Genomic DNA, 12,482 nt, shown 5'->3' on the forward strand with positions numbered 1-12,482 from the left:
TCAGTCTTATTTTTTCACTGCCCTCATCTGACTTCCAGGTTCCTCCGTGTCGTACAGCAGGAAGCTTTTAAATCCGATCTTTTCTACGAGATTTTATAATTTCTGTACGTTCTTATCCAGTAAAGCGTGGAAGGAGGACGGCGGTGAACTCGTGTTGAACTTCACCCCGAGGAGGCCGAGAAGGAGAGGTGTCACATCGGTGTCAAATGTCTCGCTAATAAAAGTTGACAAAGCCGAGGAGGAGGGAGGACGTGGAGGTCAAGAGGTCAAAGGGCGACGAGGTGAAAGAGAAAGGACATCGTCGCTTTGTCTTTCTCACATTTCCTTTGTTTGAACGTCTTTCTTCCCTTTTATCTCCTCCTTTCTTTCCTGAACGCTCGTCATTCCCAGTTTCTCTTTCCTGTTGTTTACACTCATCTTCTTCATCTTCTCTTCCTTCATCTTCTCTTCCTCCATCTTCTCTTCCTTCATCCTTCTCTTCCTTCAACTTCTCTTCTTTCATCCTTCTCTTCCTTCATCCTTCTCTTCCTTCTCTTCTCTTCCTTCATCCTTCTCTTCCTTCATCTTCTCTTCTTTCATCCTTCTCTTCCTTCATCCTTCTCTTCCTTCTCTTCTCTTCCTTCATCCTTCTCTTCCTTCTCTTCTCTTCCTTCATCTTCCCTTCCTCCATCTTTCTTTTCCTCCATCTTTCATCTTTCTCTTCCTTCATCTTTCTCTTCCTTCATCTTCTCTTCCTTCATCTTTCTTCTCCTCTCTTCCGTTCATGAGGACAAATCATTAACTTTAATTCATCCTGTAACCCCGAATCTCCTAAAAGCATGACCTTGACCTCTGACCTGTGACCTCAGACCCCCCCCTCCAACCTCAGGCCCCTCCCTTCGTTTTTAAAGGCAACACGTCAACTCTCTAAAAAAGTCTCCTCAGCTGTCGGAAACACAAAAAGAATGGCAGCGGCTGCTTTCATTCCAATGAAACAATAACACTGATTGCTGTTGTCGTGACGACTGAAGTGATGGAATAATCAATGTGAGTGTTTGTCGCCTCCCGCCGCGCGTGTGTGTGTGTGTGTGTACACAAACACATTACTTCTGCTACAAGAAAAAGAGCGAGCATGATTGTGTTTGTTTGTTTTGTGTGTGTGTGAGTGTGTGTGTGTGAGTGTGTGTGTGTGTGTGTGTGTGTGTGTGTGTGTGTGTGTGTGTGTGTGGTGTTGATGAATTGAGTCATTTAGTAGAGTGTGTGCTGATTAATCCAGGCGGAGTGTTAATACGGGAGATGGGAACAGATTAAGTGGCGTACATTAACAAATATTGCCACCTCTTTAAACACACACACACTTATTGTGTGTGTACTCACTGTTAGCCAATAGCTGTTGTTGCTGCTGGAGTTGCTGTTGATTGACAGCTCCGATGGCCGGCCCCCTCCCTCCTCCTCCTACTCCTCCTCCTCCTGGTCCTCCTCCATGGGCGGGGGGGCTGGTCAGACGCTCCTTATCCCAGGAACACTCACTCCCTCCTGGGTAGACAGACAGGAAACAACCATGATTTTAATATTCAGCTCATAGAAGGAGGCGTCCCGGGTCGGAGTTATATTATATATATATATATATATATATCAGAGAGAGAGAGCAGGCAGGCCACAGCAGGATGAAGCTGCATTCCTTCAAGATCTGACACCTTCCTGCAGGATTGTCACGAGGAGCCGATGTGTTTATTTGTAAAATTAAAAATCAGAAAATAACGTTTCATTCCTCCAAATCGCGGCTTCTCGCTAACGCTGCTCCCGCTCTTCGTTAACTCCGACGATGTGATTATTACGATGTGATTACATATGACAGCTTGTTAATGACGTTAAAAGCATTTGTTTATCATTAATAAATATATTGTATCATCATTCGGTTTCAACAGTGTGATAACGATAAAATAATTAAATCCGTTTCAGGAGAGAGAGAAACTATTACTTCCTGACTTCACACCTTCATTCCTGCACTCTCTCTCTCTATCTCTCTCTCTCTGTGTAACTCTGCCTCTCTCGCCCCACACACCTCTCTCTCTCTGCTCCCTCGTTCCCTTTCTCATCCATCTTCATCTCCCTCCATTAGTTTGAATTAGCAACCGTCTCTCTCTATTATTGCCTACTGAACTCCCTGCGCTGTGTGTGTGTGTGTGTGTGTGTGTGTGTGTGTGTGTGTGTGTGTGTGTGACAGCTGGGCCTCATCCCTTCTGCCGTTTCCACCGGGGAAGAAAAGAAGTATAAACAGATGGGCAGATGTTCTCATGTCTCCCTCGTCCTCTCTCCTTCATCTCCTCACTTTCTTCTCTCTCTCTCTCTCTCTCTCTCTCTCTCTCTCTCGTCCTTTAATCACAACATGTGTGTTGCCATCTTTAAATTGTTGCATTCTCATTTTGTGCAAAAAAGACCCCTGAAAGGGGTGAAAAACTGTCACGTCAACGTCATTTTTTTCTTTGTCAAACGCTAACGCTGGGTTTGACGTCTAACGCTAACTTTTTTTGTCTACAGCTAACATTGGTTTCAAAGTGAAAAGTTAACGTTGGTTTCGTCATCTAAAGCTAACGTAGGTTTTTTTGTCAAACGCTAACATTGGGTTTGACATCTAACACTACATTTTTTTGTCTACCACTAACGGTGGTTTCGTCGTGAAAAGCTAACGTTGGTTTTGTTGTCTACAGCTAAAGAAATGTTTTTGTCTAACGCTTTCCTCGTGTAAAGCTAACGTTGGTTTCGTTGTCTACAGCTGAAGAAATGTTTTTGTCTAACTAACGCTTTCCTCGTATAAAGCTAACGTTGGTCGTGTTGTTGCTAACAAGCAGCTAAATGAGTCGACGCTAGTCGAAGGTAATCACATCAACCAGTCCACCTTAAGTGCGGTGAAGTTGACGTGTCATGTGACCGCGGCATAGTTTTGCGTTTTTACTTTACTTACTCGTTAATAAATAGTTAATGCTGAGTCATGATAACCCACTGATATAATAGTAGTTCCTGAAGAAACAGAGTATTTGTACTGCGTTGTGAGTACTTTTACCGCAGTAAAGGATGTGAAACAGAGATGGTTTCCACTCGTCTTCCTCGTTTAAAACCGAACAGATACGAGCGATCGACTTTCACCTCGTTTCCTGCTGCCTCGCCCTAAATCCCCCCCCCCCCGGTTGCTGGCGTTGCCCTCGTTGCTTGCGTTGCTCCTCCATTGTCCGGCGGAGTTTCCCAGGACGGTGTGAGTGTCTCGCACAAAGAAAACAAGGTCGGAAAACAGGAAAACACTCCGAATGAAATCAAAGACGAGGAGGAAGAGGAGCGGATGAATAAAAAACGACGGCAAATGAAAAGAGAAACATTAGCCAGGTCAGCAGAAGAAAAGAGAGAGAGAGGGAAGGAATGCTCGCTCGCCCTCTTTTCTTTTCTCTTTGCTTTTTGTTTTCTGTCTTTTTAATAATTCAGAGAAGCAAACAGCAGAGATGGAGAGAGAGAGAGAGAGAGAGTGTGTGTGTGTGTTTGTTTTGATGTCATTTAGTACTTTTTCCTGACAGATATTTCATTATTTACTATTATTGTTTTTATTAATATTATTTTTTGATAATGATGATAATACTTATTTTTATTAGTTGTAGCAAAAAATAAATAAATACATTAATACATATTAATACTTCACTTCAATTAATAATAAATTACATTTATTAATACTATTTTTATAATTTTATCATTATTTCTACTACTACTTCTAATACTATTATTTTGATAAAAACAATTATTATTAGTCGTAGAAGCAACAATAATAAATAGATTATTAATATTAATACAACCACCATGACTAATAATAATTATTTAATAATAGTTTTATTTATTATTATTATTATTTTTTATTATTTGTATTATTCTATTTGTATCTATATTATTACTTTTATTTATTATTATTGTATAATTATTAGTATTTTGATCTATTTGATCTATATTATTTTTATTCTATTTTATCTATATTATTATTCTTTTTCTGTTTTATCTATTTTATTATTATTATTATTATTATTATTATTATTATTGTAATTATCACATTGCAAACATTCAGCTTTTTAGAAATATTCTAATTGGATGTTTATTTGACCTTCATGTATCATTAAGAATTTAAATCTCTGTTAAGATTAAAACATTAAAGTTTCACAAATAACAACATCAAAGTTTCATAAAACAGACGAGTCAGCAACGTGACGACGATCTCTTTAGTCGATTTTTACGCTGAATTATTGATTTAATGTATTATTTAACAAACACGACTCAGATAAACATTAAAATGGTGTGTTTGTGTTTCACGGATGTTGATTAAAATAAACGATTAGTCGACAGATGGTTTCTAATATGCAAATATGGAATATTTCATGCTTTATTGATTACACTCTTTAATATTAAAACGATCTGGTTGTAAGCAGCTTTACAACTTCATTAATAAACACTCATATTATGTAAGTATTACATCACAGTGAGTTAAACATTCATTTCATTTTAAATGAAGGGGTAAAGAACAAACATCTTATATTTAATATGTATCCCTGAAACGAGTATTTCATCTCAGTTCAAATAAGAAAATAAAATGTTTAGATTCATTTTTAACATATTTAATAGCAATTATTATAATAATGTAAACGACTTTACTTTATTAACATTAATGTGCCGTTAAATAAACGTCGCTGAGTAAAAACATTAAGAATCTGAAGAGAAGAAGCAAAAAAAGGACTGAAACCCGACCTGCCAGCGCTTACATAACACACACACACACACACCCACACACACAGACACACACCTTAAGTCGGTGTAAAATGTTGAAACCCATCTGAGTGAAGAGACGAACTGAATTATATTTTCTTAATAAATAAAATAAACATTGTTTTAATTCCTTACTGGTATTTTGCTAATGAGGTCCTCTTATTCGTACTAATATTACATCGAAGTAGAAGTAGACGATCTGAACCCGGAGGTCGTTGAGTTCTGAAAACCTGTCGATGATTCTTCTGCTAGTTAAACATCCAGACTCAGGAATAGATCACATATTAAACTCAACAATGCTTTCTCTTTGTAGAACACTGGATGTTATTTCCTTTAGTGGAGAAGAAATGAGAAGAGATAAGGAACCGGGTTCTACTTCCTGTTTCAGCATCTAGAGAACCAGCTGTTTAAGTGTTCAACGTCTGCAGTCATCATCATAGTGTTCATCCTAGTGTTCAAACTAGTGTTCAACCTAGTGTTCAAACGAGTGTTCAACCTAGTGTTCATTCTAGTGTTCAACCTAGTGTTCATCCTAGTGTTCATCCTAGTGTTCAAACTAGTGTTCAACCTAGTGTTCATCATAGTGTTCATACTAGTGTTCAAACTAGTGTTCAACCTAATGTTCAACCTAGTGTTCAACCTAGTGTTCATTCTAGTGCTCAACCTAGTGTTCATTCTAGTGTTCATCCTAGTGTCAACCTAGTGTTCAAACTAGTGTTCATTCTAGTGTTTAACCTAGTGTTCATTCTAGTGTTCAACCTGGTGTTCATCCTAGTGTTCATCCTAGTGTTCAACCTAGTGTTCAACCTAGTGTTCATTCTGGTGTTCAACCTAGTGTTCATTCTAGTGTTTAACCTAGTGTTCATCCTAGTGTTCATTCTAGTGTTCATTCTAGTGTTCAACCTAGTGTTCAACCTAGTGTTCATTCTGGTGTTCAACCTAGTGTTCATTCTAGTGTTTAACCTAGTGTTCATCCTAGTGTTCATTCTAGTGTTCATCCTAGTGTTCATTCTAGTGTTCATTCTAGTGTTCAACCTGGTGTTCATCCTAGTGTTCATCCTAGTGTTCATTCTAGTGTTCATTCTAGTGTTCAACCTGGTGTTCATCCTAGTGTTCATCCTAGTGTTCATTCTAGTGTTCATTCTAGTGTTCAACCTGGTGTTCATCCTAGTGTTCATCCTAGTGTTCAACCTAGTGTTCATTCTAGTGTTCAACCTAGTGTTCATTCTAGTGTTCAACCTAGTGTTCATTCTAGTGTTCAACCTAGTGTTCAACCTAGTGTTCATTCTAGTGTTCGACCTAGTGTTCAACCTAGTGTTCATTCTAGTGTTCATTCTAGTGTTCAACCTAGTGTTCAACCTAGTGTTCATTCTAGTGTTCGACCTAGTGTCCATTCTTTTAGTGTGTCGGTACAGCCTGTCAACACACGCTTCCTTTCAAAATAAAGTTGCATCTGCGCAGGAAGTGAGGTTTAGGCAACAAACTCCGGGACGTCAACTCAATGCACACTTGAATTGCTTACGTTTTTCTTCTTTTGGAAACCTTGACGGTGAGTAACGGTTGCCAATAGCAACAGGTGGAGACGACCTTGTTAACTTTTACTAGTTTATACTCCAACGATGCAGATTATTTTACTCAACGTGTGTGTGTGTGTATGTGTGTGTGTGTATGTGTGCGTGTGTGTGTGAGTGACCTGTGTTGGACTGCAGGTCATCGTTGTCCGACTCGTTGCCGTTCTGGAGACTCATCATCATCTTCATCTTCTGCAGCTTCTGAAGCTCCGCCATGGCTGCTGCTGTCAGGCCTGCAACACACACACACACACACACTGCTGTTACTTTCATCGTCCTCATCATCACAAACATCCGTAGCGACGCACCAATCATCAGACTCTGTCTCTCAACAAACCAATCATGGCTTCAGTTGACTCCTCGCCGTGACCTCGCAGGTGCTGCCCGCCTTTTACCCATGATGCCTTGCAATGAGCCGTGGCACACATACTTGCCCGGCTGTCGCTGTCAAAACTCTCCTTTCAGTTTGAGCGTTTTGTTGAAGTGTTGCGGGGTGTGAGTGCTGTTTGAGACGCCGCAGGGCTGAATTATACACACACACTCACACACACACACACACACTTTTGTATGGACTAAGATCCCTGGCTCTGTGCACTGACCTGGAACTGACTTCTATACACAACAACCAGCAGAGTGAGAGCGATGACCCTCTGTGTGTGTGTGTGTGTGTGTGTGTGTGTGTGTGTGCGTGTGTGTGTGTGTGCGTGCTTCATTGTGTTAACACACTATTATGTTAAAGTGCATGTGAGCCTTTTACATCGTGCTGAGTGTGTACATACACTTTTCTTTCATGTATTAATGTGTGTGTGGATGCATGCATGCTTATCGGTGTGTGTGTGTGTGTGTGTGTGTGTGTGTGTGTGTGTGTAGGTCAGTTGGTTTTGCCCCGGTCACGGTTGACGGCCTTGGAGGAATGTCCATTACACACAGTACAGTTGTCTGCTAGCTATAAAGAAAACAAGCTGGAGGGGGAGGAGGGGGAGGGAGGAGGGGGGAGTTGTCTCGCTGTTTGAGGTTTAATTGAAAGCAGGAGTGAGGAGGGTGAGAGTGAGGGGTGAGAGTGAGGAAGAAAGAGTGATGGGTGAGAGTGAGGAAGAAAGAGAGTGAGGGGGTAAGAGTGAGGAATAAAGAGAGTGAGGGAGGGTGAGAGTGAGGAAGAAAGAGAGTGAGGGGTGAGAGTGAGGGAGGGTGACAGTGAGGAGGGTGAGAGTGAGGAAGAAAGAGAGTGAGGAAGAAAGAGAGTGAGGGGTGAGAGTGAGGGAGGGTGAGAGTGAGGAAGAAAGAGAGTGAGGGAGGGTGAAAGTGAGGAAGAAAGAGAGTGAGGGAGGGTGAGAGTGAGGAAGAAAGAGAGTGAGGGGGGTGAGACTGAGGAGGGTGAGAGTGAGGAAGAAAGAGAGTGAGGGAGGGTGAGAGTGAGGAAGAAAGAGAGTGAGGGAGGGTGAGAGTGAGGAGGGTGAGAGTGAGGAAGAAAGAGAGTGAGGGTATAGAAACAAAGAGTGAGTCGTCTGCAGGTGAACTTCTTCAGGTAATTACGGACGTCAAAAAGCAAAAAAGAAACGTACAGATTTAGTTCTTTATCAATTCATTAAATTCACAAAATAAACCATTTTTGTTTTGTAAAAAATATTTTCCAACAAAGAAAAAAAACAAAAAGAAGAGTTATTATTGTTGTTATCATCCCTTTTTTGTGAGTAAATAAGAATACCATCAGCATTCACTTGAACGTGAGAGGAGAGATGTTATTATAATTATATATATATATATATATGTATATATATATATATATATATATATATATATATATATATATATATATATATATATATATATATATATCATATCACATATATAATATATATAACTGCAGTTTGAGATTAAATCACATGAAAACATTTTAGTTCCTCACGAAAAAAAAAAGGATCAAAGAGACTGAAGAGGAATTAAAAATGGAAAGTGGCGTCCCAGTGTGAGGTCAAGACGGCATCCACACATCGATTACTGGAGAACACCTTGACACACACACACACACACGCACACACACACTCGCACTCGCACACGCACACACACACACTCGGACACAAGGAGTCCGAACGCCCGCTTCGCCTCGATGCAACCAGAAGACGATCAATAACGAGGGCAGAACCACAATACTGTCCTCCATCATGACTATCAAACACACACACACACTCACACACACTCACACACACACACACACACACACACACACACTCTCAGATCAATGGCTGTCCGCTGTGTCCACGGTTACCGAGCATCGACCCCCGTCGCTAATGGCGACCACGGAACCTTGGGAATTGGTGTGTGATTGATTGACAGACCTCTTCAAAGACGAACGCATCGTATAGAAACAGAGTGTGTGTGTGTGTGTGTGTGTGTTCGTGGTCGTGGTCCCCTGTGGGTTGTCCATACGTTGTTTACCATCCTAATGCTCTCCGAAGGACGAACAAGAGAAGAAGAAGGAAGTGAGGACGGATCAGGACAGAAGAGGAGTGAGTCGTCAGCGTAACGTGAAATCCACGTAAATCCAGAGGGACGTTCCCAACGAGGTTTTTCTGATCGGGGCTCTGCCTGATTACAAAAACAAAAAGGCCACAAGTCTATGGACCCAGGAAGAACTCGGAACCACCTTCACCCTGGACTTCACTGCATCCTGGGGAAGCGGCCCCACAAAGGGGCGTCCTCCCAAACCGAATGGGCGACCCTGAACTACTGACTTGGACCACATGGGAACCTCACGCCCAGGTATATTCGGAGCGCCACACAGCGACCGTTTGTGTAAAAGTTGACATTTTGTCAAGTCAGCTCTTATTTACGTGAATCCCTAGCGTTGATAGTCTTGTTTGGGTTTGAGGGTTTCGTGTCGTATGAAACCAGAAGTCGTCCATCAGAGAAGTGGACCGTCTCCTCCTCAGTAAAAGCCTCCTTCAGCTTCTAAATGAGACCTGACAGAGTCCTTCTACAGGATGCTCTCTAATAGCTCTGAGGAGGCTGTTGGGTGATCTTCTAGAGTCCTGGACCCCCCCGCCCCCCTTCCCGAGCTCGCGTGAAACCCACCCCATTTGGCCGCGGTGGTAAATATTTAATCCGCTGCACCTTCCGCCTCTGACGAAGTGCTCTGAACGCTCTCAGAGACGGAGTGACACTTTGAATAAAACAAACGGGGGAAGAAAAAAAAACGTAGGAATTGCTCTTTGTGTTCTGGATTTAGAAACGTTGTTCTGGCTGTTTTTTTGTTTTTACGTTTTTTTCTTTTTTTCTTCCTGCTTCGAGCACTCGGAGTGCCAATTTACGAATGCAGTCAATTGCTCGAGTGCTGAGTCAAAGAGATTCCAGCTCCGCACTCTGCTGGCACTTAGGTCGCCCATCTTTAGCTCGCTGGAGGTCCAGGGCGCCCATTTGGAGCCGCCTCACGCCGGCCATTTTGTGGCGCTAGCGCTTTGCAGGGATCGTGAAAAAGACGTTTATTTGGGTCTGAAAACATCGTGATTTGATGCTTCCAGCAGCGACCGATCTGTCAGAAAAACTCTGATTCCTCTTCGAGGGAAGGGGGTCACGGGAGAACCAGGACCAAGACTGAGTTTTCTCCATCTAAGGGACTTTATCCAGAGGGGGCGCCAAAATTCCTCCTTCCTATAAAAGTGGTGATTATTGGTTCTTCTAGCATCAACTAGACAACTATTAGTGGATCTGAGGCCTTAAAAAGTCAACATTGCCCATTTAAAGTCAACTTTTAGGGATGATGTTGCTTCATGAAAGCAACATTCAGTAGAAAGTCAATGGTTGCTCTAATTAGATGCAACAATTAGAGGCTCTACTGCCATTTAAAATCAGAGGTTCTAAAAGTAAGAGGCTACTACTAGTATACATACTGATATACTAGTATACTATACTAATATAATAGTATATATACTAGTATATATTTTTTTTTGTGATCAACTTTTTTTTTATTGAAGATGCACAATATATATATGTTTACATAGTATACATGTTTACATAGTATACATACATCCCCCCCCCCCCCCCCCCCCTCAGTAGGTGCAAAAAGAACAGAGACACATATATTCAGGGCTATACTAGTATATATTGATTGCTCTGATAACAACACACACAGAGGGACCACAATATCTATAATACATCGTTTTTTGCTGCTGTGCCTTTAAGACGTCGCAACCAGAACGTGCGTTAACTGGACGTTAGCGTTTCCTGCCTTTTAGCGAGAAAAGGTTTTTCGGGTTTTCACTCCGGTTCCGTCAGTGACGACGTCGACCAGCGGGGGGCGCTGCAGCACATCATCAGTGTGTGTTTGGTCCTTAAATACGTGATGCAGGACGACGAGATGAAAAGGACTTGATGTCACTTTAGTCCTCTCTCTCTCTCTCCCCCCTCTCATCCCCCCCCCCCCCCCCCCCCCCTCTCTCTGCAGGTGCACATAAGAGTCCTCAGATGAGTGTATTCTTTTCAGGACAAGATTGAAAGCACTTCATCTGTAACCTACACAGAGTACTGTGTGTGTGTGTGTGTGTGTGTGTGTGTGTGTGTGTGTGTCTGTGTGTGTGTGTGTGTTCCAGCTCCAGATGTGTTTATGTTTGTCGCTGCAGAATGTTTACACTGTGTGTTTATGACCTGAATGTGTGTCAAAGTGTATTTGCGTTAAGTGTGTGTGTGTGTGTGTGTGTGTGTGTGTATTGTTTGTAGTTGCGTTTATGTGCCTCTCTATCCAAACCGTGTGAAGTGTGTGTGTTTGTTCGTGTGTGTGTGTGTGTGTGTGTGTGTGTGTTAGAAGACAAGGCGAACCATTGAGCTGTTATTGAAGTGAATTAACAAGTCAAATGATGCTGCAGCTCCCTGCACACACACACACACACACTCTCACACACACACACACACTCTCACACACACACACACACACACACACACACACACACACACACACACACTCACACACACACACGCTTATCATCACAGCGTCTTTGTTGAGGAAGATGAGGCCAATTAAACTGATATCACTCTTGTTGCCTCATTCTCTCTTTCTTGGTTTTATCCACTTTGTTCTCCTTTTTCTTCTTCCCTTCCTTCCTTCCTCCTTCCCTCCCTCCCTTCTTCTATTTCCTCTTTTCAACGACCCTCTTCTTCCTCTCTTCCTCTTTACCTCTGGCTCCTCTTCCGACACTTTTCCCATCATGCATCTCTTCTTCCTCCTCCCATCGTACCAACAACCACCTCCTCCTCTTCCTCTCCTCCTCATCCTCCTCTCTTTCTGTGTGTTCCCTAACAGTGTGATAAATGTCCATCTGTGATTGGCTGATGCCCCCCCATCGCCGTGGCGCCCGCGAGGTCGTAAACAACAGCCCGTCTCCCCCGGCAACGCGGCGTCTCCATGGACGCAGGCCCCGCGAAGACGACCAACTCTGCGTGTGTGTGAGACCGAGGCGGAATGTGCCATCCGACCACTGCCAAGGGTGTGTGTGTGTGTGTGTGTGTGTGTAGGTCATGTGTGTGTGTGTGTGTGTGTGTCTAATGAGCAATCATAAGTGAGCAAATGTTTTCTCTGGGTTCCACTAATGTTCGACAAACACACATACCTCAGCATGGACACACACACCTGATGCGTGTGTGTGTGTGTGTGTGTGTGTGTGTGTGTGTCATTAGTATGCCACAGTGAGCTGTGTCCATATGTCACTAAACACAACCATGTTTTATTTATTCTGGAGAAAGAGAAGGAGGCCAAGAGTCACTGTCAAGGGAGGAGGGAGGGAGGGAGGGAAGGAAGGAAGGGAAGGAAGGAGAGATGAGGGAGGGAGGGAAGGAAATAAAGTTGAGATTCTATTATAAAGAATAAGGAAGGAAGAAGGAGGTGAGGGAGATTAAAATGGTGGAAGACGGGGGAGGAGGTAAGGAAAGGAAAGGAGGACCAGAGGAGAGCAAGTGATACGTGAACGAGAGGGAAGGAAGGAAGGAAGGAAGGAAGAAAGAAAGGAGGGAAGAAGATCAGGGAGGAATGGAGAAGAGAGAGAGAGGAAGAAGGGAAGTAAATAAAGGAAGAGGAAAAAGGAGGAAGCCCAGAAGGGAGGAGAGGCAGAAAGGAGGACAGTAAGGAGGAGGATGAGTGGAGAAAGAAGG

General features: G+C 42.6%; 1 protein-coding gene across 2 annotated transcripts in view; it reads right to left on the bottom strand.

Annotated features, from left to right (window-relative positions):
- Positions 1 to 12,482, bottom strand: part of dachb (dachshund b) — a 58,388-nt gene that overhangs the window by 14,551 nt on the left and 31,355 nt on the right. For both annotated transcript variants that reach the window (XR_014596535.1, XM_084002393.1), the window contains exons 3-4: positions 6,467 to 6,577; positions 1,357 to 1,515 (exon numbers count right to left, since the gene is read on the bottom strand). Coding sequence is in view for 1 of the 2 variants with exons in the window: in XM_084002393.1 (XP_083858519.1) it covers positions 1,357 to 1,515; positions 6,467 to 6,577 (270 nt within the window). In the remaining variant the exon portion in view is untranslated. The remainder of the gene's footprint in view (positions 1 to 1,356; positions 1,516 to 6,466; positions 6,578 to 12,482) is intronic.

Source organism: Eutrigla gurnardus, assembly GCF_963514095.1.
Source record: "Eutrigla gurnardus genome assembly, chromosome: 23".
NCBI lineage: Eukaryota > Metazoa > Chordata > Actinopteri > Perciformes > Triglidae > Eutrigla > Eutrigla gurnardus.